Source organism: Myotis davidii, unplaced genomic scaffold (assembly GCF_000327345.1).
Source record: "Myotis davidii unplaced genomic scaffold, ASM32734v1 scaffold329, whole genome shotgun sequence".
NCBI lineage: Eukaryota > Metazoa > Chordata > Mammalia > Chiroptera > Vespertilionidae > Myotis > Myotis davidii.
The window spans coordinates 1,577,809-1,594,534 of NW_006300374.1; the positions used below are offsets into that span (position 1 = coordinate 1,577,809).

At 40.3% G+C, this 16,726-nt stretch overlaps 1 protein-coding gene across 1 annotated transcript in view; it reads left to right on the forward strand.

Moving 5' to 3' along the window:
* Nucleotides 1-6,611: 6,611 nt before the first annotated feature.
* Nucleotides 6,612-16,726, forward strand: part of KDM7A (lysine (K)-specific demethylase 7A) — a gene marked incomplete at its 5' end in the record, with an annotated part of 64,182 nt that continues 54,067 nt past the window's right edge. The window contains 2 exons of the mRNA XM_006777102.2: nt 6,612-6,735; nt 11,119-11,236. Of these exons, the coding sequence (XP_006777165.2) occupies nt 6,612-6,735; nt 11,119-11,236 (242 nt within the window). The remainder of the gene's footprint in view (nt 6,736-11,118; nt 11,237-16,726) is intronic.

A 16,726-nucleotide genomic window follows, 5' to 3' on the forward strand; every position in this document is an offset into this window, starting at 1 on the left:
GCCAGAGGAATATCCACTGGAGTCCACTGACAGTAAGATCTTAAAGAATTTGGCCACCCACTCTTCTAACACCAAGAGTAAAGAATATAAATGGGAGCATTATCTGAAAAGGAAAAAGAGAATGTTTGGTAGATCATAGGGTATTCTGGTTAGTCATTAATTCAATTGTGTTCTCTTCACTTGTCAAAAAAAATGCCAGCTAAGCAACAATTTCAGAAGATTAAGACAATAGAAAGTGCTAAAGTTGTCACTTTCCCACTTACCAAATGGCATTGAGGCTATTGATGGAAGCTATTCAGCAAAGGTCAGATTGGCAACCCTGTAGGAAACCCTGTCCCCTGGACAACACACACACACACACACACACACACGTCTAATAAATATTGAACATTTGCTGTTAGGAAAAAGGGGATGCTTTGAATATGAAGGACAGTTTCATAAGAGAAATAAATGGGAGAAACTAAAGAAAAGTTGAAAATGATTCTTACAAAATTTGCTTTCAGAGTTCTGCCTTTATGTGTTCTGCTGCCTTTGTTCTTAAAGCTCTAGTGATTCTAAAATTCTTTTAATGGGGGTCAGGGCTGGGAGAAGTCATCCCATCCTCTGAGAGAGAAACTGAAATGTATATAGTAACTCCTTTTAGTGCCCTTCAAAGATCTGAATGACCTTCTTGGTTTAGGAACATTTAAATTTTATGTTTGATTTGATTTTTTAATGAGACTGATAATTTGATTTTTAAAAAATGGTTAAAGGATTGCTTTTCAGACTTACTAATTTATTAAATTCACTGTCAAGTTCTGAAATTTTTGATGAATGAAAGCTGTAAGTGTTTTGCTAGTTGATTAGAATTGGTCAAAACCTGGAGATAGCTCTGACATTTTAGTAAAAGAGTATGTAGGATGAATATGGGGGTGAAGAACTTAGAAACTGGAGAGAGGAACCATGGGTCTTTGAGGACTATTAGGCAAGTATCCTTAATTAACTGGAATGTCTGTATGTTCTCTTCCTTCCGTAAGTCTTGTGGCAGTCACCCTTATTTATATATCTTAGATACTCATGGATGAGTTTATGATATGTGCTGATTTAGGTTTTCCAAGACACATCTAACAGTTTTTTCTCAATAATTGTTTTGGTGCAGCCATCACTTTTTACGAATGAGGAATGTGGTCATAGTCAAGGTATGACAAGACAAACCATGATGTCTAGAAATGTCAGATTGGCATCTGTGGCCGTGAGTGTCAGTTCTGGTCTGAGTATAGCACCAAATGAATCTCAGTCAATCTCTCAATCTCTCTCTCTCTCAGCAAAGGGAAGATTATTACAGTGAAAGTAACAAAATTCTCAGCATGTGAGAGGGGTCCCAAAAAGAGTTATCCAAATGAACCTCACTTTCAAAATCAGGAGTTTGATTTTGAACTCATGTCATTGAATGTAGAGATTCCCTCACCTTTCTTTTCACTTATCTTCAGTGAATTTTTTCTTTGTCCCATCTTAGCGACCTGCTCATATTACATGTGTACCTTATCGAGGTTATAAACTCTACTACTTCAGAAATTTAAAATTCTGAATATTCTACCTTTGAGCATAATCTCTGCTTCTTACTGCTCACTTGCTCAAGGCCTTCCACTGAGTCACTGCTAGGGACACATTGACACCCTCAGACTATCTCACCATCCTCTTACTACTTCCTTCTGTCTTCACGCCCCTTCATGCCCCAGCTTAGATATCATGGCTTATCATTATACTAGAGGCCCAATGCATGAAATTCATGCAAGAGTAGGCCTTCCTACTCCCTGCTGCTGGCACCGGCTTTGTTCTGGCACCCGGGACCCAGGCTTCCCTCTGGGCGCTGGCAGGCACCTGTGACCCAGGCTCCCCTTGCAGCCCTGGCTTTGTCCAGAAGGTCCTCCGGAAGGACGTCTGGTCTAATTAGCATATTACAATTTTATTATTATAGATTAACTCCCGTGTTAATATCCTCAACTTTCTTTCTAGTCTTTGCCTACAAAACCCCACTGTGGCTGGGCCCAGCCTCCTCTGGGCCTGCACCCCATGGTTGAACATCACTGGAAAACAAATACTCAACTGTGCAAAGATAGTTTCACTATGAAATTCCTTCTCACTGACCTCAGGGACCCTCCAGTTTCTAAGCTCTTCACCCCCCCCACCCCCCACACACACACCCTATGTACTCTGCTACTGTGTTTCCTTTCCTCAGATCAACTATTTTATGCCATTCTTTCCTCATACCTTTCTGCCACTTTCCAAACTCAGCTGATTATCTTACACCAAGTAAGCTGAGAAAACAAGCCTTTGAACTGTAGTGTGACACCCAATTTACCTATCTTTTTTTCCCTTTTGTCCCTTCTGCTTTTGGTGTAGGATTAAAAAACAAAAGAATTCTCATTAAGGAATGTGTAGATTTAATCCTATGCTTTACTTGAGGAGATTTATAGTTTTAGCTCTTATATTTAGACTAGAGGCCCTGTGCACGAATTTGTGCATGGGTGTGGTCTGGTCAGCCCACCCTGATGGGGACCCATCAGGCCGGGTGGTGGGGGGAAGGGCCACAGGAGGTTGGCTGGCCCTGCCCCTGATTGGGGCGGGGGGCAATTGGGGGTGGAGCCAGCCAGAGGCAGGGGTCATGGGAGGTTGGGGGGGGGGCCAGTCAGGGCCCAATTGGGCTGATTGGCGACTGGTCGTTCTAATCATTCTGGTTTTTCTAATGTTCCAGTCACTTGGCTTTTATATATATATAGATATTTAGACTTGGGGCCCAGTGCGCGAATTCATGCACCTTGAAAGGAACTGTGGACCGCGAGGCTGCGGTGGGCACAGGGGCAAGTCTTGACCCATCCTCTGTGCCCCTGCCTGGCCCCTCCCACTGCGGTCCCCCGTCCCCTGTCTGCCAGCAGCCCCGCTCCTGCCGCAGCCACTCCCACGCTGATGGCGCCAGCCTTACTAGCACCCGCTGATGGCGTGGAGCAATTGGAACTGGTGCCAGCAGCAGGCGTGAGTGGGGCCGGTGCCATCAGAGGGTGCAAGTGGTGGCTGCTGCCCCGATTGCCCCTCAGGAGCAAGGGGAGGTGGAGAAGCCCTCAGAGGCGATTAGGGCCAGCAGCAGCCGCTTGTACCTGCTGACGGCACCGAGCGATCAGGACTGGCACTGAGCACCAGCAGCTGGTGCGAGCAGGTAAATCATAGAAGTAAACCTTCATGTTCCTGAATGAGAAATATTTTTTTTTTATCCTACACCAGAAGCAATCGGTGCCCCACCTTGGTCTGGTACCCCTGCTCATCTGCTCCACCATTCTGCCACGGCCAACGCCTGCCATGTTCCGTGCTCTGCCACCTGCTGCTGATGCCCGCCATGTCCCACATGCGCCCCCTGATGGTCAGCGCATGTCATAGTTACCAGTTGTTCAGTTGTTCCGTCATTCAGTCTATTTGCATATTAGCCTTTTATTGTATAGGATACTAGAGGCCTGGTGCACAACATTCGGGTATGGGGCGGGGGTCCCTGCATCCTCTTGCAGTCTGGGACCCCTCGGGGGATGTCTGCCTGCTGGCCTAGCACATCCCTTAAGAGGTCCTTAGCGCTGCTGCAGAGGCAGAAGAGGCTCCCGCTGCTCGCCAGTTGTGAGCCCAGCTTCTGGATGAGTGGCGCTCCTCCTATGAGAACACACTGATCACCAGGGGACAGCTCCTGCGTTGAGCATCTGCCCCCCTGGTGATCAGTGCACTTCATAGTGACCGGTCGTTCCACAGTTTGGTCAATTTGCATATTAGGGTTTTATTATATAGGATGTGATCTATTTTAGTTCTTTTTGGTATATGGTGTGGAGTGGGAAGGTCCAAATGCATGGTGGGTGTAATAGTCTATAAATGTCCATTAGATCATTTTAGAAAAATATATTCTCATTGATTTTAGAGAGGAAGGGAGAGGGAGAGGGAGAGAGAGACAGAAACATCAATGATGAGAGAATCATTGATCGGTTGCCTCCTACATGCACCCCACTGGGGATCGAGCCTGCGACCTGGGCATGTGCCCCGACTGGGAATCTAATTGTGACTTGCTGGTTCATAAGTCAACGCTCAACCTCTGAGCCACGCTAGTCGGGCATGACTTACATTTAAGTCTGTCATTCATTTTGAGTTTATTCTTGTGTATAGTGTAAGTTGGTGGTCTAGTTTCATTTCTTTTAGCATGTATCTGTCCAGTTTTCCCCAAGATAGGTCATGCTTTTTAATACTGATAATTCAAACTTGTATATTTCATAGTTTTTTGTTTTGCCTGTTTGTTCTATTGAATACCGAGAGAGTTGTCAAAATCTCCCACTACAGTTCCTAGTATATCATCCTGGTGAATTGAAATGGTTATGATCAGTGAACATGTTTATCTCATATTTTTCCCCTTAGATTTTATGTAGCTTAATATTAATATAGCTATACTGTCTTTTGATTACACTTTTCATGGTATTTATTTGCCCATCCTTTTACTTTTAATCTTTCTGTATCCTTGTTTTATGCTTCTTTCTTATAAATGGTGAATTATATTAAGTCATCTGGATAATGTCTTTTATTGTTGTTAATCCCCACCCCAAGATATTTTTTCCATTGATTTTTAGAAAAAGAGGGAGGTATGGAGGAAGGGGGAGGAGAGAGAGACAGAGAGAGAGAGATGTGAGAGAGACACATTGACTGATTGGTTGCTTCCTGCATGAGCCCCCGATCAAATCTATAACCCAGGTACATGCCCTTGACCAGGAATTGAATCCATGACCCTTTGGTGCTCTAACCACTTAGCACCACTGGCCAGGGCTGGATAATGTCTTAACTGAAGCATTTAGTCCATTTGCATATAATGTAATTAAATATATTTTAAAATGTCTACCTCCACTTTGTTTTGGTTTTTCTGATTTTCTCCTTTTTTTGAATTAATTTTTTATTCCTTTTTTTCTGTGACTAGTTTAGAAGTTATACTCTGCATTTCTGTTGCTTTAGTCATCTCCCAAGGAATTATAATAGACATCTTCAACTTATTATTGATGTCTGTTAATCATTATTTTTTCCTCTCCTGCCAGTACAAATACCTTAGGACCCTGTGACTCCATTTGTCCTCTCCTGACTCAGATGTTGCTGTTGTCATGTGTTTTAGTCCTTTATATATTTTTAAGTCTCACATGACATTATTTTGTTTCATGTAGTTAGTGTTCATGTAAATTTACCCACATATGTATTAGTTTCCTTTTCCCTTGCATCCCAGATCTCTTTGTGGTCATTATCCTTCCGCAAGAAGTACATCCTTTTGTATTTCCTTTACTGTGGGTTAGCTGGAAGTGAACTCTGTTTTGGGTTGTCTACAAATACTTCCTCCTATAACTTTTTGGGAGTGCCAGTGTTATAAAATTTTACCTTAATAAATTACTTGGGTTGTAGCAAAACTGCTGGGGTCTGTCTTTAATAAATTACTCCTGTTTTCAAGATGTCACTAATATAGTTTTTTCAGTCCCTTGTTGGTTCCCTTAAACTTTATTTAAGTGCCACTGTTATATACACCATGGGATAGAGTATTCTAAGTACAGGGCCTCAAACTAATTGAACTGATTAATGAGGGCTCTGAGACCTACAGCAGAACTGTTAGGACTCAGTACTCTTACCATGTCAGTGATGTCACCCAAATTTACTAACCACCTCTAGCTGATAACAGCCATATTTTAAAGTTAGTTTGTATCTTAGTTGTCTCAGGTTGCCATAGCAAAATACCATAAGACTAGAAGACGTAAGTAATAGAAATTTATTTTCTCACAGTCTGGAGGCTGGGTGTTCCAGATCAAGGTCCGCCAGTTTGGTTTCTGAGAAGGGCTCTCTTCCTGGCTTGCAGACAGCTACCTTTTTGCTTATGTACTCATGTGGCCTTTCTTCTTTATGTGCATGCAGAGAGAATGCAAGCTCTTTGGTGTCTCTTTTTTTTAAATATTTTTTATTGATTTCTTACAGAGAGGAAGGGAGAGGGATAGAGAGTGAGAAACATCGATGAGAGAGAAACATCGATCAACTGCCTCCTGCACACTCCCCACTGGGGATGTGCCCACAACCAAGGCACATGCCCTTGACCGGAATCTAACTTGAGACCCTTGAGTCCGCAGGCCAATGCTCTATCCACTGAGCCAAACCGGTCAGGGCTCATTGGTGTCTCTTATAAGAACACTGATCCTATGGGATCAAGGCCCCACCCTGTGCCCTCATTTACTTCCTGGAGGCTTTATCTCCAAATAAATACAGCTGCACTGGAGGGTTACAGTTTCAGCTAGTATACTTGGGGGTGAGGGTGGGGGGCACAAACATTAAATACCATAACAGTTGGCACTTACATAATGGTTGAGGGTCTTATGGCTTATAATTGCATTACTTTTAATGTCTCTGCTCTGCCTATAGTAATTCACTTCCCATGTATTTGGATATATTCTTCCCCACAATTATTTAGCAAGTGTGTAGGGTAGAGAATAAAATTTATCCTTGCATGTATTCTACAAAATTTATTGGTGAGTTGGTGTACATTTCTCAGGTAAATTCCAACCAATCTAAATATAGTTAAGTAAAGATTTTAAACTGATTTACCTATTGGCTTTATTTTTCTTTATCTTAGTTGTGTTGGAGTAGAAGAACATCATGCTGTTGACATTGACCTATATCACTGTCCCAACTGTGCAGTTCTACATGGATCCTCCTTGAGTAAGTACTAGATGCTCAAAAAAAATTGGAGTTGAGTACTTAATGTGTACCTGATAATACTTCTATTTCCCAAATTTGGTCATCATACTGAGTTTGACTTGGAGTCCTGCCCCAGCCATCCTATCTACTTGAACCCAGTCCCCAACAGTTCTATCCAGAAGATGACAGAGGGTCCAGACCAAGTCTCTGCTGATACTCTTGTTCCTGAGCTGGCAGAGCACAGCCAGGGAAGCTCTCACGTCCTCTGGAGGGAACCAGCAGAATTTTTTCTATTCCTTAAAAAAAAAAATAGAAATTTTGTTCTGAGGTCATGGGCAAGTAATTTTTTTAAAAAATATATTTTATTGATTTTTTACAGAGAGGAAGGGAGAGGGATAGAGAGCTAGAAACATCAATGAGAGAGAAACATCGATCAGCTGCCTCCTGCACACCTCCCACTGGGGATGCGCCCGCAGCCAAGGCACATGCTCTTGACCGGAATCAAACCTGGGACCCTTCAATCCGCAGGCCGACGCTCTATCCACTGAGCCAAACTGGTTAGGGCTAGTAATTTTTTAAGAGACTTACTAGCAACTGACTGCTCATATGTTTTGTTAGAAATGTTATTAATTTACCAAATTTCTTTGTAAGAAATTTAGAAATTTAAGCTATATTAATGCATTAAAATATTTCCTTGTAAAATACAGAATATCTATTTCGCTGTTACTACACATAAAATTTGAGATTAGCAGGTTGATAGAATTGTTACTTGTGTAATTGGCTAATTGCATAAATATTTTTAAAGGTTTTTATTTTATGTAGCATTGAAGTACATGTACTATATCATTTGATATAATTATTGACTGAGTGATTCTTGAAGGAAGTAAATAATACTGTTTTGTTATTTGAAAAAGAAAAACAGAACTAAAATTGCTAATAGTTTTAGTTTAAAATTTAAGCATATAATCCCAAAATGAAATAATTTAATTTTTATGAAATATTAAGTGGGTTACTATGAGGCAGAGTAATGTATGTGTGATGTACCCTATTTTTTTCCTATATGATTTAATTTTTTTTAAAAATATATTTTATTGATTTTTTACAGAGAGGAAGGGAGAGAGATAGGGAGTTAGAAACATCGATGAGAGAGAAACATCGACCAGCCGCCTCCTGCACGCCCCCCACTGGGGATGTGCCCGCAACCCAGGTACATGCCCTTAACCGAAATCGAACCTGGGACCCTTCAGTCCGCAGGCCGATGCTCTATCCACTGAGCCAAACCAGTTTCGGCATGATTTAATTTTTTAAAAAGCTTGTCATGCTCACTAAATTTATTTCACAATCCATAATGGATCACGACCTGCATTTTGAATAACGATGCATCAGAGAGAAGACTATATTACCTGGCCCTTCAGTGCTTCTTTCCTTGAATAACAGATCAGGCACTGGCTATCTTCTGGGCAGAAGTCCAGCTCTGAGTACCCAAGGGAAAATGACCAAGATCTAGTAATCTCTTACATTTTGATTTAAGGCTTGTTTTCCCTACTCTTTATCCTTTGTACCCACCATGGATAATCCTCTTGGTCGCTTTCCATCTACTATGAAGCCTGTTTTGCTTGCCATTCAGGTTTCCTGTTCCTTTTGGAGCTCCCCAGGAATCCTTATCATTATAGATACCATCTACACCAGTGGTTCTCAACCTGTGGGTCACGACCCCTTTGGCAGTCGAACGACCCTTTCACAGGGATCGCCTAAGACCATCCTGCATATCAGATATTTACATTACGATTCATAACAGTAGCAACATTACGGTTATGAAGTAGCAATGAAAATAATTTTATGGTTGGGTCACAACATGAGGAACTGTATTTAAAGGGCCAGAAGGTTGAGAACCACTGATAGATAGTATGATACCCACTTAACATGGTGAATTTAGACTTTACCCTTTTATGGGAAATAAGAACTCTATTGGAAGACAGATATCAAAAAAAAAAAAAAGCCTAACACCTAAACATATATTCTCAGTGCTCTTCAGGCACATGCAATCCAAACTCAAAATTTTCTCTTTTCCCCATGAACACTACTGAAATATTTCTTCATTGGCCTCCTTCCTTTAAGAGATTCAGTTTGCTCTTACAGTGGCTGATTTTGTGTGTCAAATGTGTTGACCCAACAGGATAGTCATATCCTTTTGTTAACATCCTCCAAGTCTGAACATTTAAAAGGAAACCTTAGTAATCGACACCTTATTGGGTGTCAGGCACTATGCTAAGTAAGTACTTGATCTATGTTATCTCCTTTGATATTTATAACAGCGTGATGTGAGAAAAGTGATCTAATAGCTCTTTAATGTAGCTGTTTGGCAGAGCTAGAGTTCAAACCCATAGCTGTCCAATCCCAATCTGTTCTAATTCTAATCTGTTCTGCAAAAATGAACATTAAGACAATGTAATATCATAGTTACTTATCAAATGAGCAGCCTTTCCTTTTCTTTCCAATAACGATTGACCCAGGGTTTTGAAACAGGCTGTGTATATACATTGGTAAGAGGGTGAGTCACCTGCCACTTTTCTGAAGGCAGTTAGTTTTGCAATTTGTAGCTAGTATCTTTAAAATTTTGAGTATTTCTTCTCGCATTTTTAGGAATTTCTCCCAAGGAATTAATGAGGGAAACATATTTATGTATATGAATATCAATCCCAACTTTGTTTGAAGAAAGATTCAGGATGGACAAAGTGCATAAGAATTAAAAAATGATTATAATATGATGCATCTACATCTATATCTTAAAATCTAAGCCACTTTAAATTGCTTTTGAGTATTTATTAAGGAGAAAATGGTCATGGTATAATAAGAAAGGTAAGCAGAATTATGATCCTAGTTGAAAATAAAATGGGGGTGTTTATCTATACATACATGTAAGGGAAAAAGCCCAGAATTAAATACATTTGAATTTTAGAAATGATTTTAAATGAGAAAAAACAAGACACAAAGGATACCTTAATCAGATTTTCTAGGAAGGTTGTTCTGTGATTCTCAATTTTTCTCATGAGATTAAAAAAAGGAATTTACTGTCTTCTATATTGAAGGTCTGACGGCCATAAATTTCTTGGGAATCTTGTTTTAGACTCTTAGATATGAATAAGTCCAACCCTATTGATTGTTTAGTGTGACTTCTTCTTATCCATATGAGGAATCAGTATTATTATATTATTATGATTGTTGTACAGTGAAGGTGTGAAGTAATTTAAATTCATAGAGTTTGTCCCCCACTCAACATTTTGTTCTGAGAGTGTTCAAACATACAGGATGTGTTCTTTCACATACAGATGTGAAAGAATTTTACAGTGAGTACCTCTAAATCCATTATATAGATTCTACTATTAACATTTTATGTTATTTGCTTTACCACATATCTGTCCATGTAACTATCTCACTATTCATCTATTTTTATGCATCCTAAATAAGTTGCAGACATCACTACAAAGCTTAAGAGTGCTTTTTAAACTTTAAATATATATATATATATATATATAACTGAAATCTTGTATTAATACCACACAAAAGATAAGTAGGTGGTGCCATCCTGGTGGAAAGAGGAATCAGGTCCAGAGCTCCTCCCTTGGCCTCTTCCCCTTCTTCCCCTTTATTAATGGTTCCTCAACACAGTTGGAGACACATCACTCATCCCCTCCCTTTCCATGCTGAGGAAACTGGAGACAGATGTGTTAAATTACTTGCCCAAGGTGGCAGAGTAGTTATGGCCGAACTAGGAGTCAAATTATAGTCTCCTGATTTTGACTGCTGTGAGTATTCAAGATTACAGCCTGCTGGAGCTAGACATTAGAAGTAACCATAAAGTCATTTATTCTGTGATTCCACTTGTCTTTCTTTAATTGTGATGCAGTCACCTGCTCTTTTTTGTGTTGGTATAACCATGCTTATTAGGGGAATAAATCTTGACATAAAAGAGAAGGGAGCTGTACTGTTAAAAATAGATTTCCGATGTGGGATCAAAGGCCCTATTCTGGAGAATGATTTGGATGGATGATCTGTAAAAATCATATTATGACCTAGTGTCCTAGAGAAAAACCATGTTTTTAAATAATTGTGAGATATTATAGTATTTGTAAATGCAGATCTTATAAAAGTCTCCATCTGCTAGTTTGAATTCCTTGATTTAATTTTAAATTATTATGAAATAAAAAGAGTAGATAAAAAAAGAGTTAGTTGCCTATAGTTGCTGTATTATATAAAGTAAAATTTACTTCTTCAGCCTAGAAATGCATAAAAATTAGTGTTTTTATTGTATTAAAAAATTGTTATGTTTGATTATCTAATGATTAGAAAGTACATAGCATCACTACATACCAAATGTTTCTTTTTTTTAATCTAAAAATCCAGTGAAAAAGAGAAGGAACTGGCACAGGCATGACTACACCGAAATTGATGATGGTTCCAAACCAGTGCAAGCTGGAACTAGGACTTTTGTGAAGGAACTACGTTCTCGAGTCTTCCCAAGGTATGGAAACCTGTTCTGACCAAAGAAAATTTAAGAACGTTACTTGACAAATTGACATATCTGAAGCAATGTTTTCAAATGTCAGGTTATGACCCATCATTATTTCAATCAAAAAATGAAATGGAGCCCTGAACGGGTGGTTCAGTTGGTTGCAGCATCATACCATACACCAAAAGGTGGCAAGTTTGATTCCCAGTCAGGGCACATTCAGGAAGCAACAGATTAATGTGGTGTTTCTCTCTCACAGCAGTGTTTCTCTCTCCCTCTCTCTCTCCCCCTTCCTTTCTAAAGTCAGTTTAAAAAAGCGAAATTGGAAATATTAGTGCATTGCAAGTAATAGGATTAAATGAGCATAGTTTCATGGAACTTCTGTTATATGCATGTGTACTGAGTCACTTTGTAAAAATATATTTCTTAACTGTGGATCTCAGTCCAAAAAGTCTGAAATACAGTCATTTAAGGCAATTGTTCCAAGGACTTGTTCCATACCACAGCAGCTAGTGCTTCTCTTTCACCTCGCCTACTCCTATTTTTTCTTATGTTGTTTTCCTACCTGCCTCTGCCCTACGTCTGCCAGAAGTACTCATTGCTCAGCCTCTCTGGTGGCAGCAGAAAGGGGCTTTTTGACCTTTTAAAGATAGTGGAAAGTATTTGAGTCACTTGTGGCTCAAAGAGAGTCAAAAGCATTATACAGAATTTAAACATGGTAATTTAGATCATTCCCTGCTCACTGCCTGACATCTAAGTTGATACTACAAAATAAGCTTTTACACTAGATCATATCTACGTTTGTTAAAGAGAGAAAGTGCATTTTAAATTTAAATCACACACATGCAACTTATTTGGGAATTATTTCAGATCTTATATCTAAACAACCCCTTTCTTCACAGTCTTTAGGATTCATATACCCCTCCTCCTTCATCCTTAAACAGAAACATACAATATAAGCAGCTCTAATTGGCTCCCTCAGGTCTACTGAGAGAAAAAACAAACACCTTGTAAATACAGGGGTTTCCATATGATTTTAGTGATATTAAAGGCTGTATTTTCAAATATTCTCCTTTATCAGTTTCAGAGTCATTGGAGAAATGTGTTTGTTTTCCTTGGTAGGTTTGGAACCTAGGGCCAGAGTTTTCAGCCTGTGTCTATGTCGGGCTTCAGAGAGGCTGTGAGTCCCCTGAAACTGTATAAACAAGCTAGTGTCAATGTGGGAATGTGCACTTTTTTTTCAAGGGAAGGAGTAGTAGCTTTCATTTTTTTTCAGATAGGTTTGCTCCCCAGAGTAGTGTAAAAATCCTGGCCTGGCTATTCCTGTGGCTTCTCTGCCAAACTAGACACCGATGACAGCAGGTTATAGAGGTGGTCACGCAAGTCCAAACTGTAATTACCTTTAAATAAATATCTTTGGTTTTATTTGTTTAACTCCATAAACCTTCACCTCATTTAAAACCATAGTGGAGTGACAATGACACCTACTTGATGTGATAAACACAGAAGTGTATAAAATGAAGTGAACAAACCATCTTTTCCTCTCTCATTTTAAGACAGTGTGTTTTGACACCCTTTATTACATAAATAATAACATTTAAACATTTATGTATGTACTAGAGGCCCAGTGCATGAAATTCATGCACGGGGGTGGGGGGTGTCCCTCAGCACGGCCTGCACCCTCTCCATCTGGGACCCCTTGGGGGATGTCCGACTGCCGGTTTAGGTCCTGCTGGCTCCTAATCGCTTCTGCCTGCCAGCCTGATCGCCCCCTAACTGCTCTCCTGCCGGCCCGATTGATGCCTGACTGCTCCCCTGCTGGCCCGATCACCCCCAACTGCCCTCCCCTGCAGGCCTGGTTGCACCCAACTGCCCTCCCCTGCCAGCCATCTTGTGGTGGCCTCTTGTGACGACGTGAGGGTGGCCATCTTGTGGCGATGTTGCACGAGGGCGTGACGCCACCTAGGCTTTTATTATATAGGACAGGGGTCCTCAAACTTTTTAAACAGGGGGCCAGTTCACTGTCCCTCAGACAGTTGGAGGGCCAGACTATAGTTTAAAAAAAAACTATGAACAAATTCCTATGCACACTGCACATATCTTATTTTGAAGTAAAACAAATGTTTTCGGCGGACCGCATGTGGCCTGCGGGCCGTAGTTTGAGGACCCCTGATATAGGATATGTATAGATGTCATATACATCTAAGTATTAAAAAATAAAGAGTTACGTTATGCATATGTTGTGTAACTTGATTTTTTTACTCTATTTCGTAGAAGTTCTTACATAGGTATACAAAAATTTATATCATTCCGAAACTGCTATGTAGTATGCAAAAGTGTATATGTACACTGTAATTACTTAGCCATCCCCCTCTGATGTATGTTTAGTTTGTCTCCAGTTTTTTCTCTTGAAAGTATTGAGTAGCTTCTGATCTTGCTAATTCTCTTAAATTCAACCACTCATTACAACTAATTGTAAGCATCCTATTGTTCTTTTTTTAAAATTTACAACTTTATTATTGAAAGTATTACATATGTCCCCTTTGACCCCCCTTAACTGCTTCTAGCCTGCCCCCAACCCCCACCCCAGGCCTTCACCACCCTATTGTCTCTGTCCATCGTTTATGCATATATGCATGCAAGTTCTTTGGTTGATCTCTTCCCACCCACCCACCTCTGCCTTCCCTCTGAGATTCCACAGTCTGTTCCATGCTTCTAGGTCTCTGGATCAGTTTATTTTGTTCATTAGATTCCACCTATGATATTGTAAATTGCACTGCTATGAACATAGGGGTGCATACATACTTTCTGATTGGTGTTTTGGGTCTCTTAGGATATATTCCTAGAAGTGGGATCACTGGGTAAAATGGCAGTTCCACATTTAATTTTTTGAGGAAACTACAGATTGTTTTCCATAATGGCTGTATCAGTCTTCATTCCCGCCAGCAGTGTACAAGGGTTTCCTTTCTTCCACGTCCTTGCCAGCACTTGTCATTTGTTGATGGCAGCCATTCTGACAGGTGTGAGGTGCTACCTCATTGTCATTTAACTTGCATCTCTCTGCCGATCAGTGATTTTGAGCATTTTTTCATATGTCTCTTGGTCATCTACTATATGTCTGCTTTGGAGAAGTGTCTATTTAGGTCCTTTGCCCTTTTTAAAAAAATTGGATTGTTTGTCTTCCTTTTGTTAAGTTGTATGAGTGAATTCCTTATATATTTTGGATATTACGCCTTTATCAGATGTATCACTTCCAAATATGTTCTCCCATAGGGGGCTCCCTTTTCATTTTGTTGATGTTTTCTTTTGCTGAACAGAAGCTTTATATTTTGATGTAGTCCCATTTGTTTATTTTCTTCTTTGTTTCCTTTGACCTAGGAGATGTATTGCAAACATATTGCTATAAGAGATATCTGAGATTTTGCTGCCTATGGTTTCTTCCAGGATTTTTATGGTTTCATGACTTACATTTAAGTCTTTTATCCATTTTGAGTTTATTCTTGTATATGGTGTGAGTTGGTGGCCTAGTTTCATTTTTTTTTTTGCATGTATCTGTCCAATTTTCCCAGCACCGTTTATTGAAGAGATTGTCTTGACTCCATTGTATGCTCTTACCTCCTTTGTCAAATATTAATTGAGCATAATGGCTTAGGTTGATTTCTGGGGTCTCTGTTCTGTTCCATTGATCTATATGTCTGTCCTTGTGCCAGTACCAGGCTGTTTAGGTTATAGTGGCTTTGTAGTATAACTTGATGTCTGGTATTGTGATTCCTCCAACTTTGTTCCTTTTTTTCAAGATGGCGGCACCCAGTCCCCTCAGCCTTGCGGGCTATTCAGGGTCTTTTTGGTTCCATATAAATTTTTGGAATATTTGTTGTAGATCTGTGAAATATGCTATTGGTATTTTAATAGACACCAGTTTCGGCCAGCAACAGTTGCCTCAGAAAAATATAAAACCTTGCCCCTGCCCAGGTTTGGTGTGGCTTCTCCGGCTCCCCTCTCTGAGCCGGTGAACCCACCGGTGTGCTCCCAATAAAGCCTGTTTGATCTGGTCTCTGTTTGGACTCACGGTTTTTCCTTGCGGCGGCGTAAAACCTAAGATTATGGACATTTTAATGAGGTTAATTCTCCCAATCCATGAACATGGTATATTCTTCCACTTGTTTATATCTTCTATCTATTTTTTAAACATCTTGTAGTTTTCCAAGTACAAGTCTTTTACTTCCTTGGTTAAGTTTATGCCTAAGTGTCTTAATTTTTTTGTTATAGTGGCAAATGAGATTGTTTATTTAGTTTCTCTTTCTGAGAATTAATTATTGGTGTATGAAAATGCCATTGATTTCTGGGTGTTAATTTTGTATCCTGCTACATTGCCAAATTCCTTTATTAACTTTAGTAGTTTTTTGGTGGAGTCTTTGGGGTTTTCTATGTACAATATCATGTCATCTGTGAATATTGAGAATTTTACTTCCTCCTTTTTAATATGGATGCCTTTTATTGCTGCTGCTTGTCTCATCGCTGTTGCTAGGACTTGCAGTACTATCTAATAAAAGGGTAATACGCAAATTAACCATCACTCCATCACAAAATGGCAGTGCCCATAGCCATAAGATGGCGGCACCCAGTCCCCTCAGCCTTGCGGGAGTCCCCCAGTCCTGGGGGGGCGGCTGCTGAGAGCGAGCAGTGTGAGTGGCCTGGTGGAATGCTTGTTTTGTTGCCGCAGTGATGAGGCAAGCGTCCCACCTGGGCCGCGGAGGGCCTCTGGGCAGCGGGTGCATCCCGCCCTGGCTGTGGGGGGGCCTCTGGGTCGTGGAGAGCCTCTGGGCAGTAAGTGTGGAGTGGCCAGGCCCTGCAGAGAGCAGAGAACCACGGGGAGTGAGCCTAAGCCATCAGGGCTCCAGGATTGGAGCGGGCTCCCAGATTGGAAAGGGTGCAGGTCAGGCTGAGAGACCCACCCCCGTGCACAAATTTCATGCACTGGGCCTCTAGTGTTGAATAATAGTGGTGAAAGCAGACATCCCTGTCTTGTACCTGTTCTTAGGGGAAATAGGTTTAGTTTTTGCCCATTGAGTATGATGTTGGCTGTAAGTTTATCATATATGGCCTTTATTATGTTGAGATATGATCCCTTTATTCCCCTTCGCTGAGACTTTTCATCAAAAATGGATATTGGATTTTGTCCAATACTTTCTCTGCATCTATTGATAATTATGTGTTTTTTGTCTTATACATAATTTACTACTTATAATCACAGTTTATGTGATATATCATGTTTATTGGTTTGTGAATATTGTACCAACCTTGCACCCCTGGAATAAATCCACTTGGTCATGGCGTTTGATCTTTTAAATATATTGCTGGATCTGATTTGCTAATATTTTCTTGAGGATTTTAGCACTTACATTCATCAGGAATATTGGCCTATTGTTCTCTTTCTTTGTAATGTCTTTATCTGGTTTTGGAATTAGGATAATGCTAGCTTCATAAAAAGAGCTTGGAAGC